Source organism: Penicillium verhagenii (genome assembly GCF_028828195.1).
Source record: "Penicillium verhagenii strain IBT 33310 chromosome Unknown utg000008l_segment0_segment0, whole genome shotgun sequence".
Taxonomy (NCBI): Eukaryota; Fungi; Ascomycota; class Eurotiomycetes; order Eurotiales; family Aspergillaceae; genus Penicillium; species Penicillium verhagenii.
In genome coordinates, this window is record NW_026643172.1 from 1,816,839 (window position 1) to 1,830,458 (window position 13,620).

The 13,620-nt window shown below is 50.3% G+C and overlaps 7 protein-coding genes across 7 annotated transcripts; 4 read left to right on the top strand and 3 right to left on the bottom strand.

The window, feature by feature from the left end:
• Positions 1-135: 135 nt before the first annotated feature.
• agd3 (putative extracellular serine-rich protein) lies at positions 136-2,253 on the bottom strand (the record flags this gene model as incomplete). The annotated part of the gene is made up of 2 exons (XM_057168054.1): positions 136-402; positions 487-2,253. The coding sequence occupies 2 exons, from the start codon at positions 2,251-2,253 to the stop codon at positions 136-138; spliced, it is 2,034 nt and encodes a 677-aa protein (XP_057018685.1).
• An 838-nt stretch (positions 2,254-3,091) lies between these two features.
• On the top strand, positions 3,092-3,463 carry N7466_008666 (uncharacterized protein; the record flags this gene model as incomplete). The annotated part of the gene is made up of 1 exon (XM_057168055.1): positions 3,092-3,463. One exon carries the CDS (start codon positions 3,092-3,094, stop codon positions 3,461-3,463), a length of 372 nt encoding a protein of 123 aa, XP_057018686.1.
• An 862-nt stretch (positions 3,464-4,325) lies between these two features.
• Positions 4,326-5,423, top strand: N7466_008667 (uncharacterized protein; the record flags this gene model as incomplete). Its single annotated transcript, XM_057168056.1, has 1 exon — positions 4,326-5,423. The coding sequence occupies one exon, from the start codon at positions 4,326-4,328 to the stop codon at positions 5,421-5,423; it is 1,098 nt and encodes a 365-aa protein (XP_057018687.1).
• Positions 5,424-5,717: 294 nt separating this feature from the next.
• Positions 5,718-7,617, top strand: N7466_008668 (glycosyltransferase domain-containing protein; the record flags this gene model as incomplete). Its single annotated transcript, XM_057168057.1, has 2 exons — positions 5,718-5,885; positions 5,989-7,617. 2 exons carry the CDS (start codon positions 5,718-5,720, stop codon positions 7,615-7,617), a joined length of 1,797 nt encoding a protein of 598 aa, XP_057018688.1.
• A 543-nt stretch (positions 7,618-8,160) lies between these two features.
• Positions 8,161-9,093, bottom strand: N7466_008669 (uncharacterized protein; the record flags this gene model as incomplete). Its single annotated transcript, XM_057168058.1, has 3 exons — positions 8,161-8,685; positions 8,882-9,034; positions 9,088-9,093. The coding sequence occupies 3 exons, from the start codon at positions 9,091-9,093 to the stop codon at positions 8,161-8,163; spliced, it is 684 nt and encodes a 227-aa protein (XP_057018689.1).
• Positions 9,094-9,592: 499 nt separating this feature from the next.
• nop58 (RNA-processing protein NOP58) lies at positions 9,593-11,505 on the bottom strand (the record flags this gene model as incomplete). The annotated part of the gene is made up of 3 exons (XM_057168059.1): positions 9,593-11,028; positions 11,086-11,246; positions 11,381-11,505. 3 exons carry the CDS (start codon positions 11,503-11,505, stop codon positions 9,593-9,595), a joined length of 1,722 nt encoding a protein of 573 aa, XP_057018690.1.
• Positions 11,506-11,800: 295 nt separating this feature from the next.
• N7466_008671 (H(+)-transporting V0 sector ATPase subunit d) lies at positions 11,801-13,068 on the top strand (the record flags this gene model as incomplete). Its single annotated transcript, XM_057168060.1, has 4 exons — positions 11,801-11,832; positions 11,889-11,977; positions 12,039-12,919; positions 12,985-13,068. The coding sequence occupies 4 exons, from the start codon at positions 11,801-11,803 to the stop codon at positions 13,066-13,068; spliced, it is 1,086 nt and encodes a 361-aa protein (XP_057018691.1).
• Between the last annotated feature and the right edge of the window lie 552 nt (positions 13,069-13,620).

The following is a 13,620-nucleotide window of genomic DNA, read 5'->3' on the forward strand; positions in this document are numbered from 1 at the left end:
AAACCACTAGGGACAAAAAGGGAGACATTCACACATAACATCAAAAGCAAACATTGGCAAAGACCAGACAAATCGCAAATGTCTTCTCTAGAGCTGTAAATGCGAGTCCTGAATCAAGTATTTGGATGGGACTTTTTAGAGCGCAATAGGAGTAGACAGAGTGAAAGTAACAGGAGAGCCAGTGAGCTCAACCCAGACGGTCAGAGGATCACTGCCCAGCTGCTCAGTGGCAAAGCCTTGAGTAGAAGTGGGGGCGACGGGGAAGGTCACAGGGATTGGCTCGCTGCAGGTGTTTCCAGTAGCCGTGACAGTGACACCAGTGATCTCCTGGTTCTCAGTAGTGTAGCTGAGGGCATATCCACAGGCATCGCGGGTGTAGCGAGCCAAGAAGCTAGCAGACATCTAGAAAGAAGGGGGAAAAGGTTAGTAAAGAGTTTCATACAATAAAGCAAGAGGGTGAGGATACTCGGGGGAGATGAAACTTACATCAGCGTGGTTGATGGTCACGAGGGGCCAGTCGGACAGACGGACAAACTCCTGAACAATAAGCTCAACCCAGGCCTGGAAGAGAGACCATTGACCGGCCACTCCGTTGATGGTGATGGGATCAGTGTCATTGTTGCGAAGGTTGGCCTGGTGGAACATGTACGGCTCGTGGTAGAGACCGAAGAAGTGGCGCATGGTATCAGACTGCTCTTGGGACATGAGGTAGTCAAAGTCACCAGAGCCAGATGAGGTGTTGATCCACTCGGCCAAAGTGCAGGCAGGAGTGGTGCAGTCGTAATAGATACGAGTGGCCCAGCGAGGGTTAACCTGCATGCCATTGAAGCCGTCGGTGGCGGTAACGGTAAAGTAGGGCCACATGGCGTTCTCGGTATTGAGCAGGGCAGAGCGAGTGTTGTCACCAACACAGTTGGTGATGCCATTGTCCCACCAAGCCTGGAGAGCGTCACCGTTGTGGATACCCGTGATAGCCGGGGGAATGATACCATTGGCAGTGAAGTGAGTACCCTGATCAAGTCCAACCTGCTTCAACCAAGCCTGGTTGAAGCTGATCTCCTTGTAGACATCGGCATAGGTGGCATTGTCCTCGGCCTCGTGAGTGAATGTGTGCGAGAGCAAACCGAAGCTGTTGAGGTTGGTTTGCCACCAGACCATCAGAGGGTCCCGTTCGGTGCAGTCCGTGGTCCAGTCGTAGGCAGTAGGGGTAGAGGGCCACTGGTCAGTACCAGTTCCCAGGGGCTTTTGGAACTCAGCTGGTGTTGTCGCAGCACCCGCGTAGTAGACACCACCACCACTGCAGATACCCCAACCATCATCAATGTTCGAAGAGCGGTCAATGTTTCCGTTACCATTGAAGCCAACCTCCGGATAGTATGAGCTACCGGCGTTCATCTTAGCATTGATGGTAGGAATCCAGGCCAGAACGTTGTCCATATCATCAGTGGTGATACGGAAGGTTGTGTTGGTAGGCTCGTAGATGTTGGTAGTCAACATCATATCATCGATCTGGGTGTTGATGTAGACACGACGCCAACCAGCATGGAGACCACGAGTGATCCAGGTGATCCAAGCGTGCTGTAGGAAGGCTGAAGTGGAGCTCCAGCTAGGATCCAGAGAGATGAAAAACACCATTTGCTGGCGACCATCGAAATCATTGATAACAGCAGCAGTGGTTTCAACGTCGACGACCGAGTTTGCAGCAAAAGAAGCAATAGACTTAGTGTTGCTGGAGTTCAGAATAGTAGAGGAGTAATGCCATAGTCCTTCGGTACTGACACCAGCAGCAGAGCCAGTGAGCAGTCCGGAGGTAGGGAAATCGCTGATATCCGTGAAATAGAAGTCTTGTTCGACACCGGTATCACAGCATCCATCGGAGCCACTGATAATCTCGGTTCCATAGTCAGAGCCAGGGTAGACATCGTATTGAACCATGCGCACACCATAATCGAGCTGGTAGGCATATAGCTGATTCCATTGGTCATCAGTCAAACCACTTGCCCAGCCCGAGTCATAGTCGTAGCTGATTCCCGAAGCTACAACAATACCTCCAAAGAGACCGCCCGCATCATTTTCGAGTGTGGGCAGATCAGCACCGGCTTGCGGCACCACAAGAGTGGTGAAAGGGATTCCGTAGCCATTGAGACCATCAGTTGCAGCGAGTGCAGACGTAGCATCTCTAGCAATGACCAAAATATTACCAGCGACGGTAGCCGAGCTGAGGGCCGCAGTCGTAGTAGATGAGACTGACATTGTGAATGATGTTCAAGAAGTGGAACAGAGCCAGTCGGCAATGACTCCAGAAGAGATTGATATGTCACAAAAGGACTTGGAAGAAAAGATAATCACAGAATCAGGGAGGACACTAGCTGCAATGGCAGTGGGATATTCCCATAGAATGACTGACGTGCTTCCTGGCTAAACCCCGGGGCAAACTTCGCAATTTATATCTTTATTTTTGGGTAGAAACACTATAGTCTACGGATCATATCGGGATTTATCACCGCTTTTCATGTTGACCAAAAGCACCCAGGCACACAGGAACGAGGTGGGTTAGTGCAAAATGTACCAATCAGAACTGGCAGCCAAGAAACCTGCACGGCAGGGGCCCCGGGGAGCAAATGGTGGTGGGATTGAGGCGCATGAAGGTCCGAATTCCTGCAGCAGCAAACTGCAGGGCCGGGGGAATTAGAAATCGCCCGAAAGCCTATCGGCTGCTTTGACTACGGCTAACAAGCCTCTCCCATGGCGATTTTCGATGAACTGAGGGGCTATTTTCAACTAGCGTTATTTTTCAACCTTGAAAAGGAAGGCCGAAAAGGCCGGGGGCGATGGGAGAAGTATCGCTACAGGGCATGGATACAGAAAGAATCAGCTGGATTGGATCTAATCTGGTCAAACTGCCTGATCCGAGTACGAAGTGTAAGAGCTAGAGAAAACTCCCCGATAAGCGATTGGGGAATTATCAAAGGGTCAGAGAAGTGGAGAAGTGGAGGGTGGGTATCTCTCGCATGGTAATGTGATGATTCCAAAGTCTGAAATTCTGGGATGCATGCAAGCTGGGGTGGACGGTGTGCCAACAAGAGCTAAGATGGGAACTAAGGCCGAGGAAGCGGGAACAATCGCGCTTTCATCTGAGACATTGATAAAAGCAAAAAGCATGAATGGATCCATGGACCCAGGGCGGGTAGGGTTCTCCGAAGACCTAAGAATATTAATATACATCGGGGATATTATTATCACTGATCAGGGACCGGATGCAGGGTTTTCCGGCGAGGAGCGGGCCAAGCTGGGGCTCGTCAGGGACAAGAACCGAGCCCCGCTTATGTATGGGGTTCGGCAGCAGGTCCAGAACTTTGAAAACTGGAAAGGCAAAGGGGAAGAGGAGGTCGTGCCCGATGTGGAATGGTATGATATGTACGAGCATGCAACCTGTGATGTCTCTTCGTGTCCGTATGACTGACTTTTGCCCTTGGCGCCTTGGCATCTTGGCAACTCGCATTTTGTTTTGACCAGAAGACAAGAAGCTGGGGCCCTGGGGGCTTGCAAAAAGGAGAGAAGATCTGCTAAAATCAAGATCTTCAAAGCTTCACATCGAGATCTGGGAATCTGGGAATCAAAACATGAGGGAGACAAAGAAGAAAGTACAATTTCTGAATCGAACTAGGGTGGCACTTGAAATGCGAGAAATAATGGGGTGCTAGTAAGTCTGCACCTAGTAGTTAGTGGCTGAGTGGGACACAATCAAGTTGAATCCAACTTTGCCACAAAAACACAAAGATTCAGCTCCCCGAATCACGTGCACCATCCAATACCTTCATACGCCCCAGCACTAGAATGCATCTGATTTTGACTAGGGTTTGTCTCAATCAAGGACCTGATCAAAGTTAGAATCAAGTTAGAAGGGTCCAGCAGGTTGTAGTGCATATTCAAATCCACTGATTACAAGGCATAGCCCCCACCTTGTCCTGTTCACAATCAATCTGGGCATCGATTTATGGTATTATCTGCCCAAATCATGCATTTCAACCTTGCAATGTGCCGGATAGTCAATTAAGTATGATCTATTCTAGCCTTTGGCTCAAATATTCCAAATTATATGCGTCAAAATAATCGCAAATTCGCATTTGTACTAGTATATTCCAAAAACAAATGCACGCATCATTGTATACTTTAAGGCGGTGAAAGCTTTCTTAAGTGGATATGGGGGCTTCGATGTTGACGCTCTCCAATTGCACCAGAAACCCAAACTTTTGGTCCGCCCATGTCAAGCCTTCATTCCTCAGACTAATCAGATCACACCAAGTGCGAGGCACCTGCACGCAATGGCCTCTCAAAGCTACAGCTCGACCGCACGGGCCAGCCTAAATGTCAAATCTCCCAGCCCACCAACCGACCTTTCCCCCAACTTTGCCGACCCAAACTTCGACCCAGCCGATTTCCTCAATGATTCACTTTCATCGCTGACAGTGGCGTCCCTACAACCGAATGCCTCCCGATCACCTGGCTCTGTGCCTCTAACCGAACTGTCAGCCCAAGTACAAACCCTCCTTTCGCAGATCAGCGCCCAAAATGTTCGCCTGTCCAGCACGCTCTCTCAGTTAAGCGATGAGATTCTTCGCAGTGGCGGGCGTCTAGCTTACGAAGTGGAGGTGTTGCGAGGAGAAACCATTGGGTTGTCTGAGACCCTAGCAGAGGTTCTTCGCGACGATATCACCAACTTTGTCCCAGATACTTCGAATACAATCACCGTATCGGCCGTTCCTAAGGATGAGGCGACAGAAGAACCGGCAGAGGGTGCTACAGCTACAAAGGGCGACCAGGAAGATAAGGATGAGGATGAGGACACAGACGAGGCAGTGGAGAAGGATGCGACCATAGCGGACCCAGAGTATATCACCAATCTGCGCACGCTGAACCAAGTTCGCTCGCGATTGGAGAACGTTGTACAGACATTTGGCGATGCAATGGAGTGGCCTCTGCCACCATCAGAGATCTCCTTCTCATCCTCCTTTATTTCCGTCTCCGGTCCGGATATCACTGTCGAGGGCTCTGATCAGGAAGCGAAGGGTCAAGAGATCATGAAGAAACTACGAACAGAGACACTGGAGCTGCTGGACAGCGAAGGTGGTGGACGCGCTGGGTTGGATGCTGCGACTCGTCGCGTGGAGACTCTAAGAACATTGGCGACGGTATGGAAAGGATCAGCGGAAGAAAAGGCCCGGCAGCGATTTGTGGACAATCTTGCCCGAATTGTAGATGAAAGACGGCGCAATTTGGAACATCAGCAGGCGATGGCTGAGCAAAGTCAGCGCGGTCCCAAGTCGCGACCAGAACCAAGGCGAGACGGTGATAGTGGAGCCCCCGCGGGAGGCTTATTCCGCAACCTGCAGCGACTCAAGGAGGAGATCTACTTGGAGTAGATAGTGAGAGAGAAAGACAATTATACACCTTCACAGGCGCTGCATTTAATTGAATAATGAAGATTATGACTCTTTGTAAGTGACTGTAAATTACTATGTACAACCTCATGTACGGAAAGCGTTGGTTTCGTCTCCGTCGATCAATGAGCCGTTTCCATCTCCACCTGCATCCATTGCGTATTTCCCGCGTGGCCCTTCCCGGTCAAATTGACACCACCTACAACCTCGAGCTATCGCGACATGTTCAATCGGCTGCACCACCGACTCTGAGATAGCCTTGGCATTACGGTCAGCATGGCGTCTAGCCCGCCATTGCCGCAGTTCAAAGAGGCCAAGTCAACCGCCACCTCTATGATGTGGCAGGTCTACCACCTACGGCCGCGCACTTCAAGGTCCAAAACCATCGTCTACTCGATTCTCGCCTTCTTCTTCTTTCTTTTCATTCTCTCATCGTCATCCACTGTAAGTTCCCCTGCGTGACCGTTACCTGAGCCTGAGACGAATAGACATGGCATGGACAGGTGCGGGAGGGCCAGGCACAAGATACTGATCATCTCCGAAACAGCATTCCGAGCCAGATTTTTGGACAAAATTCCCATCGCATCACCCATTCCCCGAAATTCCTGAAGATGCGCAGGTCGCACTCCCTCGACGAACCGATATCTCAATCAACGATACTCTCCCTCATGACCTGGACAAGCCCAACCCGAATCTCCATGTCCTGGTGCCCATGCAGCAGGGCTCGCGCGGCACCTGTCGCACCTTGACATCGGCCATGATCCTAGGATACCCACCTCCAATCCTGGTAGGATACGGACGTGACACTCCTGGTGCAACCGAGTTCGAGCGCACTGTGAATCGCATCACCCGCCTGCGTGATTACCTGAAACCGACCCATACTATGAAGGATCATGATCTGGTGCTGGTTGTTGACGCCGAAGATGTTTTCTTCCAGCTGCCCCCGGAGGTTCTCATCGCGCGCTTCCAAGAAATCCTACGAACAAATAACCAGAAACTATTGAAAAAGCACGGATTCGCAAAGGTGGAGAAAGCAACTGCCGGTGCTCCGCCGGATGTAGTGCCGAAATACTCGCAGCGCGTGCTTTTTGGTGCTAGTAAACTGTGCCATACTGATCTGGAGGAAGATCCGGGCTGTGTTTCTGTTCCAGACTCGTCTCTACCTCCAGATGTGTATGGTTGGAAGACGGATATCTACCCTGACGGACATTTGACTCGACCCCGATGGTTGAATCCGGGTGCAGTGATTGGCCAAGCTGCAGACTTAAGACTTATCTATGACGAGGCCCTGCGCATTCTCGAGCAACGCCGCAAGAAGGACGCTGACCACCAGGCTCTGACGCAAATGTACGGACGACAAGAGGTGGTCCGTGAGCTGGAGCGACGCCGCACCACCAACAGCCTAAAGGAATGGTTTCAGGGACTTTTGGGCATCAATGAAGCCACCAATATCACAGGCATCCATCTCCGATTGGAAACAGGTCACCGATACGAGTACGGAATTGGAGTTGACTTTGAGTCCCAGATGTTCTTCAATCAGATCCTCTCCCGCAATGATGTTGAATGGATCAAATACAACAACATCACCAAAACCTCCATACTCCAGGGGCAATATGCTGTCCCCCGTGAACACCGTCTTCTTCTGCCAGATGATATTGCATCACTGCCAAACCCGTTCAATCAAAGTCGCTTTGCCCAATCCCAGACAACACACCCCGAATGGAACGCCACGCTGGATAAGCTACCAAACCCGGAGGAGCACTCCTGGCACAATTCACCCCTAATGACAAACCCACACTCCGCTTCTGTGCCTGTTCTCGCGCATCTCAATGGCGATGATAAACTCCGCAACGCATGGTGGGAGAAGATGTGGTTCTTTCCCTGGGGCCGTGCTCTCCTCCGTCGATACATGCGTTCCTCTCGCGGTTTCGATGCCGCCCAGTCTTCCCTTCTGGGTGGTCAAGAGTGGTGGAATATGCGTGGCGGACGAGGTGGAGTCTGGACAGACGACGAGAATTGGGTCACATTTTCGGATGTCTGTGAAGGCCAGGAGCGAGATCTCTTCGATGACGATCTAGGAATCTGGGCTAAGGAGAACGGTGATCCCAGTGCGCCAGTCTACAATCAATTCGGCAATCTCCTATATGGCAAAGAGCCCCCAGTTGATAAGAAGTGAAAGATAGACGGGTCTATATGGGCTACACTTGAGCCTTCCAAGCTGCTTGCCCTGCTTCTCACCATTCTCACCATGCTTGTTGTCAACAACCACTATCATCAGGCAGTTGAAAATACCATGTGCATACTGATAGAACTGGAGCCATGGGGTCTTTCCGCCCTTCTTTATACCACTTTGAGTTTTTTGTTTTTCCCCGGTCATGCATGGCATCGACATATGCCATGCTCTGGCGTTCTGGTTTCGGTTTCGGTTTTTGTTCCCTATCATGATCCGATATTTTTCATGGAGGAATTTGAGATGCCGCTGCGTCGAGCTGGCATCACGCTGGCAAACGTACATAGAATTCAAGAATATTTTAGCTTCACCTTCACATAATACATGAGTATTCAAACATCCATGAAAGTTGCTTAACCCGTAAAGCAGAAAGATGACGAATTAGCATGGAATTGAAGGGCCCATGCGCCCGGGATATCAAAGACAAGATACATAATCTAGTTAAACCAACAAGAAACTTTTGATCTTCTGATCTTCCAAAAGTTCCTTCTAACTCCCATAGTGCTCGCTGATCACCTCTCGGATGATTCCCAACACGACCTGCACATCTGCATCCGATATGCGCGTCTCGCGCTCCTCAACAACAGATTCGAACAGTGCCATTGCACCGAAGTCCTCTTCCTCTTCACCATCCTCTCCATTAATAGCATTGCCGTCTTCGTCAACATCCATGGCTTCACCTCCGTTGGCCCCCTCTTCACCATTTTGGCCCTCGGTTGACGAAGCAACGCCAACACCCAGGTTTAGGATCATGACGACCTCCGCCTTGGTAAGACCATATGGCTTTAGCTGTGTGATCAGATCACGGAGGGCGAGATCCATGGGAGTTTGTTCTTGAGAGGGGTCGCGGGAAGGTCCTGCGGATTTTGTGAGGTCGTTGTTATCTGAAGCGGAGTTTTGTGCCGGGGGGCGCATGGTTCCAAATGCCGAGGCGGATTGCGAGGAGGAGGGGCGTGGGGTGTAGCGTGGGTATCTTAAAATATGGGGTGAGATGCGAGTGACATAGTTGTGGATCTGAGGTAAGGGCGTATTTGTTAGCTACTAGTGTTCTTTTGTTCGTGTGCTATAGCAATCACGATTCATTGGGTACTGGATGTTTTGAATTGAGATAGAACAATCGGTCTCTTTTTTCAAGAAAACAAAGTAGATTTATGATAGCCCAAGGGTTTGAGAGATATAGTGGAATAGAGTCGTTCGGAAGCTAGCTTACCTCTTTAACCACGGTGTTGTGGTCTCTCAGATCTGGGCTGGGCACCCATCGATCAGCATTCTGCGGCGGATCGGGGGAACGGCGGGGCGGATTGGCTGTAAGGTAGGCCAGAACCTCAACATTGGTGAGGACGGCAGACTGAGGGTCAAGAATCTTAATTTTAAAGTTAGCAAGTTGGTCATTATGTCATATCAGGCCCATCTTACCCGCATTGTGCTGGTTGTCGAGGATATGTGAATGATCGTCGAATAATGCAAGTCGCAACCGGAGGGAAAATTGCTTATTTTGCCGGTTTAAAGATAAGCGGTGGGTGGGGCGGTCTTTGTGTTCCTGCAGGTCCTGGCAAAAGTACCATATCAGTCAGTTCCTAAGTGAATCGAGGCATGAGATGTATACGACTCTACACAGAGAATGGCAACCCTGTTGGTTTAGACTTAAGCCTACGGATGTAACAGATAGAGACTTTGCTGAATACTACTCAAAATTGAAGTATGAACAGATTATTCAGCTAAACTGTACTGCCTGACCAAGCACCGTCTGCGCCATAAAAATAAAAACGAAACAAATAAAAACGTAGATCAACCTTGAAATGCCCCCGAACATGCGAGCAAAAGGCCGCGACATGAAAAGAAAGTGATATCATACAGATTGCGCAAAAAGAGGCCATCCATCACATTGCACGGAACTTTTGAAACAAAAGCAACTCATAGCTTACTCGCCCTTGCTCTTCTTCTTCTTCTTATCCTTCTTCTCATCGCCCTCGTCGGAGCGCTTGCGCTTCTTGCCGTCTTCCTTATCGGCCTTCTTGGCATCCTTCTTGGACTTCTTCAAGTCCTTCTTGCTAACGGATGTAGGGTTACCAGAAGCATCAAAAGTAATCTCACCACGCTCCAGCTTGCGCTGGTAACGCTTGACACTGAGACCAGCCTTCTCGGCTTGCTTCTCCAACTCGGTCTTTGAGTCCTCCTCGGAATCAGAGTCGGAGTCAGAGGAGTCAGCATCCTCCATATCCTCGTCTGAGTCGACCTCCTCCACGAGCTTCTTGTTCTTCTTATCCTTCTTCTCCTTCTTGGCAGAGGCAGGGGCCTCAGTATCCAGAGCATCGGCATCGGGGTTGTATTTGCGGGCCTCGTTCAGATCGAACTTCTGGGGTTGGGAAGTGCCGTTGGGGGCAATAGCAACACCGCGGGGCTTAATAGGCTTGCCCTCCATACCGGCAAGCTTGCGCTCCAAGTTGAAGCGAGCCTCAGTACCAAGAGCGGCCTTCTCCTCCTCGGTGACATCCTCATCCCACTCAGCGAGGGAGTCGACACGGATACCGAGCGAAGCCTTAGCAGCAAGAATACGGGCCATCTTACCCTTGTTGCGGCCGGTGGCCTGGCCGATCAAAGAGGCGTGGTAGATCAGACCGTACTTAGGTGTGTCGTGCTTGGTCTTCAGGGCACGGAAAAGCGCCTTCTCGGCACCCAGAATCTGGAGGGTAGAGGCGGGGCTCTTGGCAAGGCTGGTCAAGCTACCAGCGTGGGCAATGAGACGGGCACCAACAAGGTCACCGACAAGAGCAGTCAGGTTGGGAGCAATGGCGTTCATGCGGGAGGTCAGGTAGCTAGCAAGCTGAGCACGGTAGTCGTAAAGGGAAACAACCTGGTCGGCAAGAGCCTGGATGTTCTCGAGATCATCCTCGCTGATCTCAGTACCCATGGAACGATCAGCAGCGGACTTGACGGCGCCCTCAATCTCCTCGGGCAAGATATCGGCAAGATCAACAGTCTCCCAGTTAGAGCGCATGCCCATCTTGAGAACGAGCTTGGCGTAGGCAATGTTGTCGTTAAGGATCTTGGCAAGCTCGGGGAAGTGCCATCCGTACCATTCCTTCACACGCATAGCGTAGGTGTTCAACTCCTTGTCCATATCGTCCAAAAGGTTGATGGCCTGGACGATCATGGTATCGATCTTGTCGGGCGAGAACTTGAGCTTGTGACGGGCAAGAGAGTGAGACAGACCAAGTGCCATGGTGGACATGTCGCTGGGAGCCAGACCGGGAATGAGAGAAGTGATGTGCTCACGAATGGCACGGTAGGCCTCGGCGGTAGAAGAATCGGCGATCAGCTCAACAGAGAGGCCAGGCAGCTTGCTGATGGCATTTCCTGAAGATTATGATGTCAGTAAGAAACGCAACAACTGGATCATAGAATTGAACATACCGAGCTTGGGGTCCGCAACAGCGAGGGAAACCTTCTTCTCGTCCTTGATTTCCTCCAAAAGCGAAGCGAGACGGGGAGTAACCTTGCCCTCAACGATGGCTGCAGCCTCCTCAACGGCGGCGGCGGCACTGTTGAACTTCTGGAAGGACTTCAACTTGAAACTAAAATGGAATTATTAGAATCGGTCTCTACCGCAATAATTTTTTTTTTCTCAAACACTCTGCCAATGATTCTTCCCCGCTTCACTAATTTTTTTTCCTCGGAATTTTCTGGCAGAGACAAAGATCACACATACAGGCTTGAAACACCTTCGGCGGTGGAAGCATCCTCGGGGAGCTGGTCGCGCTTGAAAAGCTTCTTGTCCTTAGCCTTCAGCAGGGCATAACCGGCGCTGGTTTCGGTGAGGATGAACAGCGACATGGTGGCTACTGATTCGGGGGGGGGAAAAAAGAAACAAGATGAAAATATAGAGTGCCCCGTTCGATTGGCGAAAGAAAGACGGATTAGAATGAGTGGACCGTCGAGGCGTGCACCGTTGGAGAAGGGAATCTAGAAATTTTGCAACGGAAAGAAAAAAGTGCAAAATTGTTCGAGCCACAGCCCTGTGGCTGGTGGCTTATGTAAGGACCCACCGCGCATACAGCTCCCAGCACTTAACATGTACGTAGATTGAGACGGGCGACTTGAATCTTTAAACCACTTCCCACTCGCTGCAATGGAGGGCCTCTTCTTCAATGTAAATTCTGGGTATGTATGCTTCTGGTCGTATTTTTCGCTTTCGCTCACCAACATCCATCCTCTAGATACGTCGAGGGCATTGTTCGAGGGTATCGAAACAGCCTTCTGAGCGGTCAGAACTACTCTAACTTAACACAATGCGAGACCATTGATGGTATTTAAATTCCGCTACAAGCATAAGGATCATTTAAGTCTAATGTGAAGTCGATCGGCAGATGTCAAGCTCCAACTGGGCCCAGCTTACGGCGACTTCCTCGCCTCTCTCCCCCCGAACCCCTCCACCTCCGCCCTCGCTGGCAGGATGACCGACAAGCTTGTGTCGGAATTCCGATACTTGATCGCACAGTCTACTGGGGCAACGGCCAAATTCCTTCGCTATCTCACCTATGGCTATATGATCGATAACATTGCCCTCCTGATCACAGGCACCCTGCATGAGCGCGATACCCGAGAACTCCTGGAGCGATGCCACCCTCTCGGATGGTTCGAGACTCTACCCGTGCTGTGTGTCGCAACCAACATTGAGGAGCTATACAACTCAGTCCTGATTGAGACCCCGCTTGCACCTTTCTTCAAGGGCAGTCTGAGCCACCAGGATCTGGATGAGCTGAACATCGAGATCGTCCGTAACACTCTGTACAAGAACTACCTTGAGGACTTCTATAAGTTTGTCAACACCGACCCGGACTTCTCCGGTCCCACCCAGGAGGTCATGTCGGAAATTCTTCAGTTCGAGGCCGATCGCCGCTCTATTAATATTACCCTCAACTCCTTCGGCACTGAGCTATCCAAGCAAGAGCGGAGGAAACTGTACCCGGAATTCGGAAAGCTTTACCCAGAGGGTAGCTTGATGCTGTCTCGAGCAGAGGATGTCGAGGGTGTGGCTTTGGCTGTGAGCGCTGTTGCGGACTACAAGACCTTCTTTGATGCAGTGGGCTTGAACCAGGGTGGCAGCAGTATGGGTGGTATGGGTGGAAGTGACGGAAAGAGTCTTGAAGATCTTTTCTATCAGAAGGAGATGGACTTGTCCAAGTTAGTCTTCACTCGTCAATTCACCCCGGCGGTGGTTTACGGGTGGTTGAAGCTGAAGGAGCAGGTACGATGATGATATTTCAAGACTTACTTACGGATACAAAAGATTCACAGGCTAATGACTATCAGGAAATTCGAAACGTCACCTGGATCTCAGAGTGCATTGCGCAGAATCAGAAGGAGAGAATCGGCAACTTCATATCAGTCTTCTAGACTTTGATTTTTAGCTCGTTCCTCACATTTACTCTAACTTCTTTTGTATTTACCCCCCATTGGGCTGCATGACTTAGCTTTGCAGCCAACTCCGTTGTATCAAGTACCCAGTTTGTTTCTTGTCCCTCGATATTGAAGTGAGCATATCGCCCAGACTGGGCAAATTGTCACTGCTTTCGGTCCTCGTTTCTTTTCCTGGCTCTTTTTACCACCTCCTGGGCGTTTGGCAATTCCGTGATCTGGCTGTGAACATTATAGAAGAGCAAAATTCATCGGGTGAGATGAAGATACCTATTGGTAAAAACTCCTAGCATAGGTAACATTTGAAGAGGAAAGAATGTAAATAAGAGCTGTACTACACACATGTGCATGCATCAACATTGAAACTCCCTGGACTGGAATCCAGGGTCAACTGGTACGCACTGCATATTATATGTACCTAGTAGTAGCCCTGGAGCCCTGGAGGTATGTGTGCAGTTAGTAGGTAGTAGGTAATATGTACATATGCCAACTAAATAAGACATGTCCTACATCCATAGTGCTGCATACTAT